The following is a 17960-nucleotide window of genomic DNA, read 5'->3' as shown; positions in this document are numbered from 1 at the left end:
CTTCGAAGATATTTTATTTTGCACTAAACTAAACGATCCTTGTTGTCTAAAATATATTTATAACTTACCTAAATAGGTAAGCAATTTTCTGAATATATTTTCTTTTTCGCAACTTTAAAATGGCTGTCGTTTCTGAGCCCACCGCTAAAATAAAAAAAACACTTTACCTAATGTAAAAAACCTACTAGGTCTCCATGACTCGAGTGAATACACAATTAGCACCTTCCCCTCCCCTACTATTATATTCTAAGCAAAAATATTGTCTTCATTGAGTAACTAAGATTTATTTATTTGGGGTGTAAGTTGTTACTATATTATGGACTAAACCACGTCACAAAACATTATAAAATAAAATTATTTCAAAAAAATTCGCCTTGTACATAATATCTAAGGCTCGTGGTATGAGTATGACCAGATTACCTACCGCACTCCATTTTTTGTCAGAAATAACGTTTAAGACATGTCCCAGTGAACTATTTGTTCAAAAACCGGTGTTATCGAATATTTATGTAAATATCTCTTCTTTATTCGCGAACAAACTCAGATTATATAAACAATTAGATAAGATTGTGTATAATAAACAGTTTTATCAACCAAAGATATGCCGACCGACTTGTATATTGTGTTCGCAATTTTTTTCAATGGTCCAAAGGACTTAAACGCACAAGGGTTTGATCTATTTTCATAATAAAAAATATTGGCTTCTAAAATTTGCCTATGGACCCGTTTCACAATATTATGTTAAGAAGAGTTCAACAGGCAGTTTTGTTGCTCTCAAGTGCTGTATAGCGAACATTTCAGTCAAAACCACAGACATAGATTAAGATAGATACCGCATGTCGTTCCATTTCTATGTAAATGAGCATGCCACTTTTTTTATAGCTACTGTATCGTATCGATGATAAGAAAAGTGCCCATTATCTAGGCCAACGTTTTTATTTAAATTTCTACAGCTCGGTACGGCACTTTTAGGCATTTAGGCATTATTAAAATTCTGATTGACGTCCGATTCCGATAGCAGACTGAAGAACAGACTTTCGAAAGACGAGCATTGCTCGTCGTTTGGGAGCGCGATATGGCACGCGAAGTACATACACATGCGGTATTTATCATGATCTATGTCTCTGGTCAAAACATACGAGTAAGCTATCTTATCTTATATCTTTAAACGAGCAATTCTTGTATATATATGTTACGCTCAAAGACCGAAATCGCTCAATGAGCGAAAAAATGGCTCACAACGCGTTACTTGTGGTCACAGTGAAACAGCGACGACGCGAAATTCGCGTCGTTGCTCTAATGAAAACGGCCACGACGCGTTCTGGCAATCACAAAAAGACCATAACGCGAAATTCGTGTCGTGGCTGATATGCTATTCGTTTTTCTTGATTTGTTCAAGATTGATTAATCGTCCATAGGTATGGAAGATTATATTTGAATTACCACTCGTACTACAAAATATTTTTTCTTTTACTAAATCACTGCATAACGTGTTTATCATTATTATTTATAAAATATCCATAATTCCATACTATACGTACTAATATTATTACTGTATGTCTGGCGCAACGTAGTTGCGGGCATCAACTAGTAGTACATATATTTAAATTATAAAAATAAAGCTAAATTTTTATAATTTATTAAGATCAGATTACCTTATATTAAAAAAACAACAACAACAAACAATAACACGTTGCGCCAGACAGACAGACAGACAGTAATAATATTAACACGGATATTATGGAACTATGGATATTTTCAAATAATAATGAAAAACACGTTATGCCGTGATTTAGTAAAAGAAAAAATATTTTGTAGTACGCGTGGTAATTCAAATATAATCTTCCATACCTATGAACGATTAATCAATCAAGAACAAATCAAGAAGAAAAACGAATAACATATCAGCCACGACACGAATTTCGCGTTATGGTCTTTTTGTGATTGCCAGAACGCGTCGTGGCCGTTTCACTGTGACGTTGTTTTTTCGCTGTGTGAGCCATTTTTTCGCTCATTGAGCGATTTCGGTCTTTGAGCGTAACATATACATATAATTGGTCTCGGAATCGGCTCCAACGATTTTCATAAAATTTAGTATATAGGGGGTTTCGGGGGCGATAAATCGATCTAGCTAGGAATAATTTTTAGAAAATGTCATTTTATTCGTGTTTTATCGAATACCGAGCAAAGCTCGGTCAAATAGCTAGTTATCATTATACTAGTTGACGTCCGCAACTCCGTTGCGCCAAAATACGTTTATCGCGAGTGAACCGTACATTTTTCTGAGATAAAAAGTATCATATGTCCTTTCCCGATATATGTATGTCTAACTGATTGCCAATTTCTCCTGTCGTTGTGTAGCCTATTTAATATCTAACCATCTCTTTCGCACTTCGTATCAATGCAAGTAAAAAATCGGATTCGTGTTCTTAAATAATATTATTCTGGTACCTCTTACCTCAGGTAAGTTCAGCTTTACAGTTGGATATAAAAACTGGATTTTGTGTATGTCTGGCAAAAGCTAGTCCTAGAATATTGTCTTACATCCTACTTATATTATAAAGGCGAAAGTTTGTTTGGTTGTATGGATGTATAGATGTGTGGATGTGTGGATGTATGGATGTTTGTTACTCTTTCACGCAAAAACTATTAAACGGATTGTAATGAAACTTTACAATAATATAGCTTATAAATCAGAATAACACAGGCTACAATTTTAACCGACTTTCAAAATGGGGGAGGTGTTATGTTCGTTTTCTTATGTTCAACGATTACTCCGCCGTTTGTTAACCGATTTTCAAAATTTTTCTTTTAGTATATAGGGTATCATCCCAATTTGGTATTATATTCACAAAAGTGGTGATCTGATGAAGGATCCATAAGTATTCGAGGGAACTCCTCAAAATTTATGGAGAAACATGTGTTGACTTCGGTTTGGTGAGAAGTATTCTAAGCATATGCTACAAACAAGTAAGATTTTGCACCGAGGTATACCTGGTATACCGTGGTTCGGAAGGTGCTGAGAGAACTCCTGATTCTTTATAGATACAAGTTTGAGAGTTTCGGTGTTGTTTTAAGAACGGAAAGCATTTGCTACTATGCAAATTACATTCATCATCATCATCATCACTACTATAATATTATACCATGCATCGTCCCATGATTATGAGCCTTTTCATATATTTGGCACTTATATAGAGTAGACCACGTGAAAGGAGTATTTATAGCTATTTTTATTTGAAAATGTACGGTTTCTGTGAAATTCCTAATTTACGCGGGCGAAGCCGCGCGGGACATCTAGTGTATTATAGTGTAGATTCCTGTCATTTAGCAGTATAAGTAAAGTAAGTACGCTTAGCGCAATTTTTCGCTACACAAACCAAGCGTACCATGGCGAAAACTACATGTACAGTCGAATACATAGACGGTTAAGCACTTTTAAACTTTATCACCATGTAATAAAGTCTATAAGCGATAAACCGCCTTACATTATACACCTACTTACATTACACAAATAAATTACACTAGCCAAAACTAAACAAGTTCATTTATATTCTGCATTTAATCTTTGCAATTATAATTTTTTGAAAAAAAAAATGCCAGTTGCAAAAAGTAGGTAGTATATTGTGTAAACATCATTCAGGCTAGCTGATGTAACAACAGCAAAAACAATGAGCGTTGGGAAAATTGTTCTTTCTTAATAACTTTACATTACGCGGGTAGAGTCGGCAGAAAAAGCATGCATTTTGCTTGTATTCTCAGGAAATTGAGGGTATGTTTCACCATTTCCTGATAAAGTGCCCAAAAATTCAATTAAAATGCCACTTTATGACAGACTATAGTCCTAAAAATTCTATGGACATATACTATAGTCTGTCATAAAGTGGCATTTTAATTGAATTTATGTCGGTCGCGATTGGCCGCAGTAAAGATCGGAACGGCACCTTTAGTTTATGTCCACAGTTTGTCTATACTTTCGCATTTCTACTGGTGGTCGTGCTAGGGCTACTGCTGTCTTTTACATTGTTTCTCTTAGTAGGGCTGCTGTAAGAGATTTCTTTCAGAAATAAGCAGTTCCTTTGTGTCGTCTTTCCATATTAATTGTATGTTTATGTTTTTTTTTTGTGTGCAATAAAGAGTTAAATAAATAAATAATACAATAATTTATTGGTTAGGATTGTTTTTGTTACAAAAACTCACGTGGTTCTTTCTCTACCTTAAAGGTATAAACGGGACCCTATTACTAAGACTGTCTGTCTGTCTTTTCTACTTTCGCTCTATAACGGTACGACACCCTTCGTGCGCGAGTCCGACTCGCACTTGGCCGATTTTTTTAAGTACTATTTTAAATAATCTTTGCATGTACTTAGATATAAAACAAGCGAGCAAGTAGCGTTTGGTACTGGTGTATCTTTCCTTAAAAGCTTGATTACATTTTAATAATTTAAAAATTCATAATTGTATATTTTTTTGCTATCTGTACAGATCATATGACTACACATATAACATACTGCTATAGGTAACTCGTTAGAAAACTAGTTATTTTGTTTAAACAAGAGAATACTAGGTTTTTTTGTCTCTGAGCTGTTACTACTTAAGAAATATAGTTTCGAGTTTAGACACTTGATAATTTAATTCTAATTCTTAGAATTAAATCTATTAAATGTTAGAAGTTAGAACTTGTAATAATATAAACGATATTATGAGCGCTCTACATAAATAATCTTTATAGGGTTCCGTAACCAAAATGGCAAAAAACGGAACCCGTATAGATTCGTCATGTCTGTCTGTCTGTCCCTCCGTATGCGCAGCCACTTTTCTCCGAAAGTATAAGAGCTATACTATTGAAACTTGGTAAGTGCGTCATGTAGTCTGTGAAACGCATTAAGATTTTGATACAAAAATGGAAAAATTATAAAAAATTTTAGGGTTACCCATAGGTACAACTGAAACAAAAAATATTTATTTTTTTATCTAACCTATGCGTGTGGGGTATCTATGTATATTGAATAGGTCTTCAAAAATCATATTGAGGTTTTTTTTATTATTTTCTTAGTCTCGTTAGAACTCGAGAATGGCAGAACTTACTTCTAAAATATGTGGGCAGAACCGATTTGGATAATTCGAGTCCTGAATTGTTCGAGGAAGTCCAGGGAAACCTCCCCTTTTTTTAAAGTTTAGTTTAGTTTTAGGCAATTAGGAAGTAAGTGATACGAAGTTCCCATTTCATCTAGTTTACCATATTTTTATTATCTTAAGAGTTTTGTTTATTTCGCCCCCGTATCACGTATCTTGCGAGAGCAATGCGATAGCAAATATTGCGCGATAATTGCTCCAAATCGCAATTTCGTATCACGTGTCAGCCAAAACAATACGACTGCAATCGATCACTGTAGGTACATGACACGATTGTTTGTGCCATTCATGACATCCAGCAATCACTCGCGCGATCATTGCTAGTGGATTGTTGATCGCTATTTTTACGTGATAAGGTAGCCGATAATCTTTTGACAGAAAACAATAATAATAATAATATCTATGGACGCTTCACATCACGTCAGTCTGGCCCCCTGCTAAATACCTGAAGGACTTGTGTTACAGGTACCAGACAACGGAAATATATTTAATAGGTACTTTTATACTATACATATATTTAAGATTTTTATTATATCATACACATATTTAATACACATCCAGACCCAAGAACATTGAAAACTTTTTGTTCCGTCGGCGGGATTCGAACCCGCGACCCCCGGCTCGAGTTACCAACACGCTCACCACTGAGCCACAGAGGTCGTCTTTGACAGAAAACAATGACGAATTCCAATTTGTTTTTAGGGTTCCGTACCCAAAGGGTAAAAACGGGACCCTATTACTAAGACTTCGTTGTCTGTCCGTCTGTCTGTCTCTCTGTCGCCAAGCTGTATCTCAAGAACCGCTATAGCTAGACTTCTGAAATTTTCACAGATTGTGTATATCTGTTGCCGCTATAATAGTCAGAGCGATAAGTTGAAAATGGCGAAATATAGAGATGAGGGTCATAAAAATACGTGCGATAGCTCATTAGAATCGGGAAGACGTCTAGAAAAATGTATCGGAAGCGTGTATTAGCACACAAAAAATTGCAAAAGTTATAAGCAAATTAGGTTGCCAAAAAAAAGGTATTACAATTTTTGTTAAAAACTCCGAAACTATTAACATTTAAGAAGTTAAAAAGAATTTCCAACGGGAGCAAATTCTTAGAAGTGTTCGGAATACACCATAAGTTTTTGAAAATTTTAAATTAATATTTAATGCCTTTAAAAAAATAATCAGTGTGACGTGCTCGGTTTTGAAGCCACGCGCGCTACCTAAAAATGCCGCGCGGAGGCTTACTTTCAGCGTTAAATTTAAATTATAAATAATAGAGATAGAATTCCGGGAGTTGGGATTTTTTTATGGAAATTTCCTCTTCTTTAAGAATCTTTTTTTTAAATTTCTTAAATGTTAATAGTTTCGGAGTTTTTAACAAAAAACATAATACCTTTTTTTGCAACTTAATTTGCTTAAAACTTTTGCAATTTTTTGTGTGCTAATACACGCTTCCGATACATTTTTATAGACGTCTTCCCGAATCTTATGAGGTATCGCACGTATTTTTATGACCCTTATCTCTATATTTCGTCATTCTCAACTTATCGCTTAGACTATAACAATAAATACTAATAAATTATAAGCAAAAAACTTTTTGAAAAAAAACTTTTATTTAAATACTTCCTATCTTAGATGAGCCGCCATATTGGATGTAGAATGACATTGCATTGGTTTTCGACTTACTCTCAAAAAACCCATTCATTTAATATCCATATTGTAGGACTGCATAGAAAATAACTATTTCGCCATCTTGGATGGTCGGCCATATTGGATTTAGAGTGATGTCAAATACAATATCGTGTATTGTCATCCAAACTAAACGTGCATGCAAAATATCAGCTCAATCGGTTAAATATATCTAATTCAAAATTGAGTTCCAAAATTTCACCCGAACATACATACTTACATACATACAGAGCAAGTTTAATAAAAGCTTTTAAAAACAAAATAATATTAATATTTAAGGGGGGCTCCCATACAACAAACATGATTTTTTTAGCCTTTTTTGCTCGATATCAATAATGTCAATTACAGGTAGGCACTTGAAATTTTCACAAAGGCCTTAAATATATTATGTGTACTTTAATAATTAATATTTAAATAAAATTTAACCCATACATAAAACCCAATTTTTGGCCTATTTTTGCTCTATGACGGTACGGAACTCTTCGTGCGCGAGTCCGAGAAAAACTTGGCCGATTTTTTCATAAATAAATTAAATAGACAATTCAAAAATTTCGGATAAAGTCCAAACATTTTTCAATAGTTTCAAATTCTTTTCGGTCGAAACAAACAAACATTTCCTCAATACAATATTAGTACAGATGCGTAACCTTAAAACCTCTCGTGCAAATTTTTGGCTGATAAGAATAGTCCCTGACTTACAGTTTATCTAAACTTAATTTGCAGATCAAGGACCATTTAAATAAATAACGAATATTTATAAAAACATGACAAATATAAAACAAACATTGTCTTAAAACTACTTTTAAGTACATACTTAATAGTTTTTTCTAGCTTACTTCCGTTTCATTGACATTTTGAACTTTGAATGAGGAACGAAGGAATGAAAATCTACAATACTGACGCAATCTTTAAGATCTGGCAAAGTGACACTTGGAAGACATTGTCATGATTGTCATGGGGTGAGTGCCTTAGCTTTTTAAGCAACCACTGTCCAAAAAGTGACAGCGGGCCGCATTTTTTACAAATTTTCTGACCCATCGCGCACGTCTTGGTCGTACAACCGCCTCGCTGCGCTCCGTTCACAATGTGCGCGAACCTTTACAATGCGGCGAAATTATAATTCTAAAAGTCATCGCGCACCAAAAAACCCCTGCTAGCCTATAAAGAGAACAAGCGCCAGGATGATGCTGCGTACTGCTGTTACCTATCCGAAAATTAAAATAGATTATTTACTAGACAAGTAAATAATCTATTTTAATTTTCGGATTTACTATTATCCTATAGTTTCTGCACGATCCTTACAAAATATTTTTTTAACGCGTGGATTACGTTGTTATGATATTTTATGAATTCGCGAAAGTGGTTGCGAAATAGTTGTCTCTCAAATTTGAACCAGCATCCATATCCATACTATACTGCACTCGGCGAAACATGGCGGTAGCGGTCATTGACTCCCTGTCAAAAACTTGTCATTTTCTATACAAAGTCACGATTGTCAATATCTGTAGCCCTAGCACGGCCACTAGTAGAAATGCGAAAGTATAGACAAACTGTGGACATAAACTAAAGGTGCCGTTCCGATCTTTACCGCGGCCAATCGCAACCGAAAAAAATTCAATTAAAATGCAACTTTATGACAGACTATAGTATATGTCATAGAGTAGGATATTATTTGAATTTTTAGGACTATAGTCTGTCATAAAGTAGCATTTTAATTGAATTTTTGGGAACGAAAAAAGATCGGAACGCTACCTTAAGTTTATCTCCACAATTTGTCCATACTTTCGTATTTCTACTGGTGACCGTGCTAGGGCTACAGAAGTACAGATACTCCATTGTCAATCGCGGTTTATATAGAAAATGACAAGGGAGTCAATGACCGCTACCTCCATGTTTCGCCGAGTACAGTATAATAATATTATAAATGCGAAAGAGTATCTGTCTTACTGTCTGATACCTCTTCACGCCCAACCACTGAACCGTTTTTGCTGTTGGTGTGGAGATACTTTGAGTCCCGGAAAGCACATACTTAGAACACTTTTTATCCTGAAAAGTGAACGGTTCCTACGCGATGAATGGAATTTATCGGGCTTCATTTATGTAGTAGATCTATATTTTAGCTGCGTGCAAAAGACGCCTGACTGCAGTCATAAGACAGCTAATAGTGTCACTATAGTTAATGGCGTTAGTTCCAATTTCCCCCATTGGCCAATTTGTAGCACTTTGGTGTAGGTAAATATGGAACTAAAAATGGCTAAAACACTAATGATAGAATCGGGGTCGGAAGTGTAGATATAGTCATACATTTGGAGTACGAGGCCGCTTATTTAGGTTGTTTTGTTTATCAGCAAGGCGCAATTTTGTACTGTAAATAGTACACGCGAAATATCAGATAACGCAAAAATTATAGACATTTTAAACGTCCTTATTGTAGGTGTTTATTTTGATTTGTTTTTACTTTTTCTATAATTGGAGACTTTAAATAGATAAGATAAGATAAGATTATATATTTTTTAATAATATTAAAGGCTTATATTAAATTACTAATATTATAAAGGCGAAAAAGTATCTAGCTACCTTTTCACGCCCAAACCGCTAAACCGATTTGCTTAAACTTGGTACGAAGATTATACTTATTGAGTACCGGGAAAGGATATATGATACTTTTCATCTCGGAAAAGTGTACGGTACCTAAGGGATGAACAAAATTTAGAGCAACGGAGTTATAACGGGCGTCATCTTGTTCTTTATTTTAACAATTTAAGACCATAATAAAAATATATTAAATAAATTATAAGCAAAAAACTTTTTGAAAAAAAGCTTTTATTTAAATACTTTAAAAAGAAGAAAATAAATTTCCCCTTAAAAATTTTAACTATTAAGTTATAACCTCAATATATTATACAATTTGCATGATAATAAAAGCTTGTCGCGTGATTTGTTAATAATAAACTAGTAAATGCCAATTTAACTGAGTAAACTGATATTATATTTTTTATTTTATTAAAGTAAGTAATTAAATATTGACAGATTGTTAAGTCTCGCGACAAGCTTTTATTATAATGCAAATTGTATAATATATTGAGGTTATAACTTAATAGTTAAAATTTTTAAGGGGAAATTTATTTTCTTCTTTTTAAAGTATTTAAATAAAAGCTTTTTTTCAAAAAGTTTTTTGCTTATAATTAGTGAACGACCGAACTTTCGGTTTCGGTTTCGGTTTCGGCCAGTTTCGGCCAAAAAATCTAGTTTCGGCCTTAGTTTCGGTTTCGGCCAAAATATAGCCGAAACTTTCGGCCGCGCCGAAACTTATGCGTCGTTCGGTAAACTTCGCAGTTAACTCGTGCTTTTGGCACCATTTATTTAATGATGAGATTATGTTTTCCAGATTTTTCCCAAATCAAAAATTAGCACTTCGTTTTATTTTGATTAAATTGTCTAAACTTATTGTTATCGAAATTATATTATTGAATTTTATTTCTACAAAAAACGCAGGCTTATTTAATATACATAACTGTTGGCAAATTACGTGCTATTTTAACAATGTTTCCCAAACAATTGATTTAGTAATGCTATGATAAATTAATTAAATTGAGTATGAACTTCATTTACTTAAGAATTTTGTTTGACTGTGAGATTTTAGGATATATTTTTATCTTGCGAGATTTATGTAGTGAATCATCTCGCCTCACTCTTTTCCTTTTACCACGCGTTTTATTTAAATATTTAAAATTAACATTTAACTATGGACACGCAATCTCTTAGACCATTCCTACCCTGCTAGAATCTTATCTAGCCCACTTACCCGTAAGCTTCACTCTTGCGGCCCTCAGTATATTTTTCAGGTTTAGTGGCAAAACGCCTTCTGGAGTAAAAAAAATGTGACGCCAACTTCAAGTTTGCTTAGTAATTTCGTTTTGAACTTCTACCGTGATCGTGTTCATGTTTCCCATATAAATGAATTTTATAATCTTCTCTTAATCATGATTAATAAATCTAAGTTTATGTGACGCCACGCGATGATTTTACATAGTTTTATCATTTTGGAGTCTAGTTACGTTATTTTATCAACAGAAAAACAAGAAACGATACATAAACTACCCAAACGCATCTATCAAAACTGTCATCTTGATATTTTTTTCGTCTATGATTTTTGATTCGCCATGTCACTACACTGACAGGACTTTAACGGCTTTTATGAAGTTTGTCCGTACAACATTGGACGTTCTGAAGATAAAATTCGATTTTGCTGTGAACGTTATGTTGGTAAAATGATATTTGCTGCTACAAACGCGTTTATACGTTTAGAACCGATTTAGTATATACTAAGCGCGATATATTTCTTAGGTGAAATCGCACCTAAATAAAATGACTTGAAATAACTTCTGCTCTTGTTTTTAGGGTGATCATTCGTTGTAATACATTAAGGGAAATTTTACCAATCATATTTAAAACTTTGTTTCATTAAACTAAGTTCTCATTGAACAATGAACACGTTTATATGGCAACGCAAATCTCGTTTTGTTTCAAATAGATTTTACATTCTTCTTTTAATCGCGATTAATGAACCTAAGTTTACGTTAAGTACATCACGCGATGATTTTTATATGGTTTTATCATCTTGGAGCCTTGTCACGTTGTTTCTTTTTTACAAAATAGCAAGAAACGATAAATAAGCTAACTAAACGCATTTATAAAACTGTCATCTTAACAATTTTTTCGTCTATTTTTTTCGATCGGTCATGACACTACACTGACAGGACTTAAATGTGTTTTATGAAGTTAAAACTCGAATATTGGGCGTTCAGAAGATAAAAATCGGATTTGCTGTGAACGTGTTTAGTTTTAATATGTTGGTGAAATGCAATTAAGTGTTATATAAGCGTGTTTAAATACGTTTAGTACCGGTTTAGTATGTGCTAAGCGCGTTCAATTTCTTTGGTGAAATTGCACCTACTTGGAATCGTATAAAAGAAGGAATATAGTACAAAAAAGTTTCTAGGAAACATATTCGAGTCTAAGATTAATAATATTTATTTTAAAGAATGTCGCAAAAAGTAAAAAAATTCAATGTGGTACTTTTTCTTTAGTTTCAAAAGATGTAATTTATGTTAAAAATCAATAAATTTCAGTAAATAATCGTAATTTTAAATGTTTTACCAAGTTTCGGTTTCGGTTTCGGTTTCGGCCGAAACTGAGAGTAAGGCTGAAAGTTCGGTTTCGGTTTCGGTTTCGGCTGAAAAATCAGTTTCGGCCGAACACTACTTATAATTTATTTTTTGTTTTTTAGTTAAATCTCTGACTAGATTTCTTAAGTCTGCTTGATTGTAGTTTGTTTTGTTTCAAGAATTAATTTAAGTCTTTAAGGAACCGTACTTAATTCTACGACTAAAAAATTTAATATCACTTAACAAAAATGACCGGATTTAGGATAGGACACGACCCGACACGACACGACACGACACGACACGACACGACACGACACGACACGACACGACACGACACGACACGACACGACACGACACGACACGACACGACACGACACGATACGACACGACACGACACGGCACGGCACGGCACGGCACGCCACGGCACGCCACGGCACGCCACGGCACGCCACGGCACGCCACGGCACGCCACGGCACGCCACGGCACGGCACGGCACGGCACGGCACGGCACGGCACGGCACGGCACGACACGACACGACACGACACGACACGACACGACACGACACGACACGACACGACACGACACGACACGACACGACACGACACGACACGACACGATACGACACGACACGGCACGACACGACACGACACGACACGTCACGACAGTAAACCACATGACTTTTCAATTTACTCTCAATGAGCCCTTTCATTTGATACCTATATTGCAGAAGTGCATTAAAAATAACTATATCCCCCTACCTCGAATGAGACGCCATATTGGATGTAGAATGACATTACATTCGTTTCTAAGTTACTCTTAATGAGCCCTTTCATTTGATACCTATATTGCAGAAGTGCATTAAAAATAACTATATCCCCCTACCTCGAATGAGACGCCATATTGGATGTAGAATGACATTACATTTGTTTCCAAGTTACTCTCAATGAGCCCTTTCATTTGATATCCATATTGCAGAAGTGCATTAAAAATAACTATACCTCTATCTTGGATGAGCCGCCATATTGGATGTAGTATTACATTACATTCGTTTTCGAGTTACTCTCAAAAAGCCCTTTCATTTAATATCCATATTGTAGAACTGCATAGAAAATAACTATTTCGCCATCTTGGATGGTCGGCCATATTGGATTTAGAGTGATGTCACATACAATATCATGTATTGTCATCCAAACTAAACGTGCCTGCAAAATTTCAGCTCGGTCGGTTAAATATATCTACTCCAAAATTGAATTCCAAGATTTCACCCGAACATACATACTTACATACAGAGCAAGTTAAATAAAAGCTTTTAAAATATACCATATTTTAGGAAATGTCAATAATTAAAAACATTAAATAAATCATGACTTTCGTCAGTTACTTCTCTCAGAACACAGATCACTCACGGGGTAGTCGTATTTTGTTTGACATCAGGTTTAACATTTTCACCGTGCACGTTTGTTTTTAGGGTTCCGTACCCAAAAGGTAAAAAGTAAAAACGGGACCCTATTAATAAGACTTCGTTGTCTGTCCGTCTATCTGTTCGTCTGTCTGTCTTCAGGCTGTATCTCGAGAACCGCTATAGCTAGACTTCTGAAATTTTCACAGATTGTGTATATCTGTTGCCGCTATAACAACAAATACTAAAAACAAAACAAAATTAATATTTAAGGGCCACTTCCATACAATAAACGTGATTTTTTCGGCCTTTTTCGCTCTATATCGATAATCGCAAGAGGTAGGCACTTGAATTTTTTACACATTCTTTTTTTATATGTGTACTTTAATATTTAATAATAATAATAATATTCAAATATAGTAAAAATTTAATTTAATCCCATACAAAAACACAATTTTCAGTCCATTTTTGCTCTGTATCGGTACGGAACCCTTCGTGCGCGAGTCCGACTCGCACTTGGCCGATTTTTTTAAAATAAAATAATTGCTGTTTCCAATTTCAATTTTCCATCATTATAACTGTCGACGCTTAAAATATATTAAGTATTTAAAATTGGCTGCTACTTCCTGATTCCTATACGGGCTAAAATGTAATACAATTCGAAACAATTTGGAATTTACATTCAAATTTCAATGTAAAATACAAAGTACCTAATAACGCTTTAAAAATTTAAATTAAAACCCATCTAGCCTCAAACAATTTGCTATAAAAATTGTTCATTTCATTTTTGCAGCTTATATTTTATTGTTTTTCTCATATTTTCGATGTAGTAAGTGTAATATTTTACGAAAATATTTACTAAGCAACCTGTCATAGCTACAGCTTACAAATAGTCTAGCATAATTTACATATTAACATCGCCCGTACAAGAAACACGCTTGTTTTTGTTTTATTACTTTATTATAGACTATTTGTATACCTACTTAGCTTATAAATATTAAAATCTACCGTTTTTCGCGATTAAAAGAATGTGTAATATAACTATGGTTAGAAATACTAAGTATACAAATATTTTATAGATAAAAAAAACAAATGTTTTATTCTTTGTGCATTTGTATTATAAAACTTATTAACATAATAAATTATTATCATTTTGTTCTCATTACGCTTCGATACTTTTGATAATTGTTCTTGGCTATTTTCACTAATATCTGATAGTCAAGTTTTCAAAATTACACCAAAGTGTACAAAATATTCAGTGAATAACTGTGTTCTACTTTTCAAATGGTAACGGTATATCAAAAATTGGCAGGGAGATGAAGTACCTGGGTTTAGTCCTAGACTCCAGGTGGTCCTTCACGCCCCACTTCCGCAGATTGGCACCAAAGCTAAAAAAGACGGCCATGGTTCTTGGACGCCTCCTGCCCAACTTGGGGGGTCCGGGATCCGCCTGCAGGAGACTTTATGCGGGGGTCCTTCAATCCATGGCCCTCTATGGATTGAAGGACCCCCGATCCCCTATGGCTCCTGTCTGGGCGGATAATCTCAATGCGCAGAGAAGAGCCTTATTGAGGAGTCCGCAGCGAACAATGGCCCTGCGGATGATTCGCGGTTACCGGACGGTGGCCACCGAAGCGGCGTTTGCATTAGCCGGTACCCCTCCATGGGACCTGGAAACCCGTGTGCATGCGGAAATCTACTCCCGCACTGCAGCAGCAAAGGAAAGAGGGGAACGGGTGCCACCAGATCTGGCAGCCCAATGGCGTCGCCAAGCGCGAATGCTGATAATGCGCACCTGGCAAGACCAAATGGCATCTCCAACTGCCGGTCACAGAGTTGTTGCAGCAATTCAGCCAGTACTGGAGGATTGGGTGGCGCAGCGTAATGGGACTCTCTCCTACCGGATGGTGCAGATGCTGACAGGACATGGGTGTTTCGGTCACTACCTGCATCATACGGCCAGACGGGAGCCAACGCCTCAGTGCCATTACTGTACGGAGGAGGACGACACGGCGCAGCACACGCTCGTTGCCTGCCCAGTCTGGGTCGCACAACGGGCAGGACTCTGCGCCGCTATAGGACCAGACCTGACACTCCCGGACATAATAAGAGCACTAGTCCGGTCGAGAGAAGCCTGGCAGGCGGTCTCTACTTTCTGCGAGTCTATCATGACGCAGAAGGAGGCCGCTGAGAGAAATCGGGAAGCCGATGAAGCTGCTGACCCAATAAGGAGAAGACGCGGAGGACGAAGACGCGCTCAACATGAGCGTCAACTCCCGCCATAATAGGGCTCGGGCGATGGATTGGGAAATCCGTCGCCTATTGCACGAGCTCTTCCGGTAGAAGAGCGGCCGGAGCCCTGGACCGCTCTCCCGGAGAAAGCGGCAGAAGCCGCGCGGATGGTTCTGCTGGTAGAGCAGATGCCGCTGTCTGGGCTGCTGCAGTTATCGCCTCACGCGGGTCCAGCGGCTCAGCGACACGCGGAGAGGAGGCACCGTTGGGTTTTAGTGGGTAGCCAAGGGTGCTCCTCCTTACCGCAGCACCCGAGGAGTCCCACATATCCAGGCGGCTCCCCCAGGCTGTCGGGAATGCATGAAGCATTTCCCAACGGCAAAAAAAAAGCTATATCAAAAATTAAAAATATAGAATAAGGGCTCCCAAAACTACGAATTTGCATCGCATCGCATCGCAATGTCATTTTTAGTATGAGTTTTGTCGCAGATATTTGCTATGCGATGCGAATTTGCAGTTATGTGTGGGAGCCATAAAGTCTCGCGGTGCGACACCTGCGATACCCCGGATGTTATAACTCCCGATGCTAACTGCTAAGTTGAGGAAGACTAATATAATATTATTATGTCTCCTTTGTGTATCCCATTCAATAGGTTAGACTCAGACATCTGTCTCCTCATATCGTACTCTCTCATCGACTCGTACTCATCCGGATTCCGGAGATACTTATTAGAGGTTATAATTAACTAATGTATCTCCGGATGAGTATTAAGAGGTAATGAGAGGGTTCTTAGTACCTATCTACTGACTACTATTAAATTTCATTTAAGTAAGTATAAAAAATATTATTGTGTCAAACTGGTTAAACAATTTTCTGTCTGTCTTGTGGTGTTTTGTTACCTCTATAAGCTTAAACGTTTGAAGATACAGAAGGAAAGTCACATAAGTAGGTGCACTTTGGCATTTACAGTAATTTTAGCAAAAAAAATTAAATATTATTTTGCATAATATTTTTATAATAAAAGTATTTTAAACTGCAGATCAAAAGTTTCAAGATGTGTAGGAGTCATTAAAGTCGGATAAACTGATTTATTCAGTCCACAATATTATAAAACGTATTTACGAGTATTTAAAAATATTTTATCATTAATAATGTTTTATTTACATTTTAATATAATACCTATACATTAAAAACTGAAGTATCATTATTCTTGTAATTTACATACTTACTGTATTCTTTACCCATAAAATAATTTTTGTCATATGTTTACAACCGTAAAATTAGTAATGTTTTTTAATTCACATATTTAAGGAAAATGCTTCTGCATACTTAATTACGATTTGTGTATTAAAATAACTGTTTAATTGCATGACATTATTATTTATGTTAAATGTAACCTTATCACAGAAACAGCAACCGTCTCGTAGCAACTTTCGTAAAGTCAAATAATAGGGAAGATGCGATATTTCCATTTTTGTGTATATTTTAAAGAACTCCATGTAGAAAAGACCACAAGTATATTAAAAAAATTAAAACACTGGAATTTACTGAAAAAGTGCGGTTTAAAATTGTCAATTTAAATTTTGGCGCCATAACGGATCTATAGTCTGTATGACGCGGACGTCACTACTGTTTGACAATTATTGATAATGGCCCTACCTGATCGTAGCTCTCAAAAAGTTGTCATGCTCCGCGTTCCATTTAGCGTTCACTCAAACGCTCAAAATGAAGGTATTTTGATCGTTTTTAACGCTAAATGGAACGCGGGGATATCATATGCGACGTCACTTAAGGCTGATTGGTGTTTTGAAATCCGTTCCATTTCAAGTTACTTTTAATTCGTATTTTTTGTAAAAAAAAAAACAATATTTTGTAAAATATTAACTTTGCAGTGCCGTCCTTTAATTTTTTTTTACGTTTTAATAGCAAAATTTTCATAAATTCATATTATATTTGCATGTTCCCTATTATGAAGATAGGAAAGAACTTAGTATCTAAGATGAAGATAATATTTTTACTACGGAAAAATGTACGTCTACCGCAGAATTAAAAAAGTTACAGATGTGCCTATGTTGAAAATCCCTGCAAAAAATATTTATGTATGAGGATAACTTAGCACTTACAAATAACATTTACCAATTCACTAAAATAGATTCTAACAAAAAGTCATTTAAAATGTTTACAAAATTTAAAATTCATTACCGTTTATGCTAAGCTATCTCGAGCTTATACGCACTTTAAAGTTGCCAATCATCCAAACACATCTTATCACCAAGATTTGGGAGAAAGACAACAGGAAAGCGGCAATGACCTACAATCCCCGTTCCTTATCAAATAGG

General features: G+C 35.7%; 2 protein-coding genes across 4 annotated transcripts in view; one reads left to right on the top strand and one right to left on the bottom strand.

Annotated features, from left to right (window-relative positions):
- LOC121736493 (forkhead box protein P1-B) overlaps positions 1–17960 on the bottom strand; it is a 75848-nt gene that overhangs the window by 48926 nt on the left and 8962 nt on the right. The gene's annotated exons all lie outside the window — the stretch shown is intronic.
- LOC121736752 lies at positions 14705–15673 on the top strand. The gene has a single exon (XM_042128136.1). It carries the CDS (start codon positions 14705–14707, stop codon positions 15671–15673), a length of 969 nt encoding a protein of 322 aa, XP_041984070.1.

The sequence above is a fragment of the Aricia agestis genome, chromosome 19 (assembly GCF_905147365.1).
Source record: "Aricia agestis chromosome 19, ilAriAges1.1, whole genome shotgun sequence".
Taxonomy (NCBI): Eukaryota; Metazoa; Arthropoda; class Insecta; order Lepidoptera; family Lycaenidae; genus Aricia; species Aricia agestis.
The sequence above is the reverse complement of the archived record's forward strand: the minus strand, read 5'-3'. Positions and strand labels throughout refer to the sequence as shown.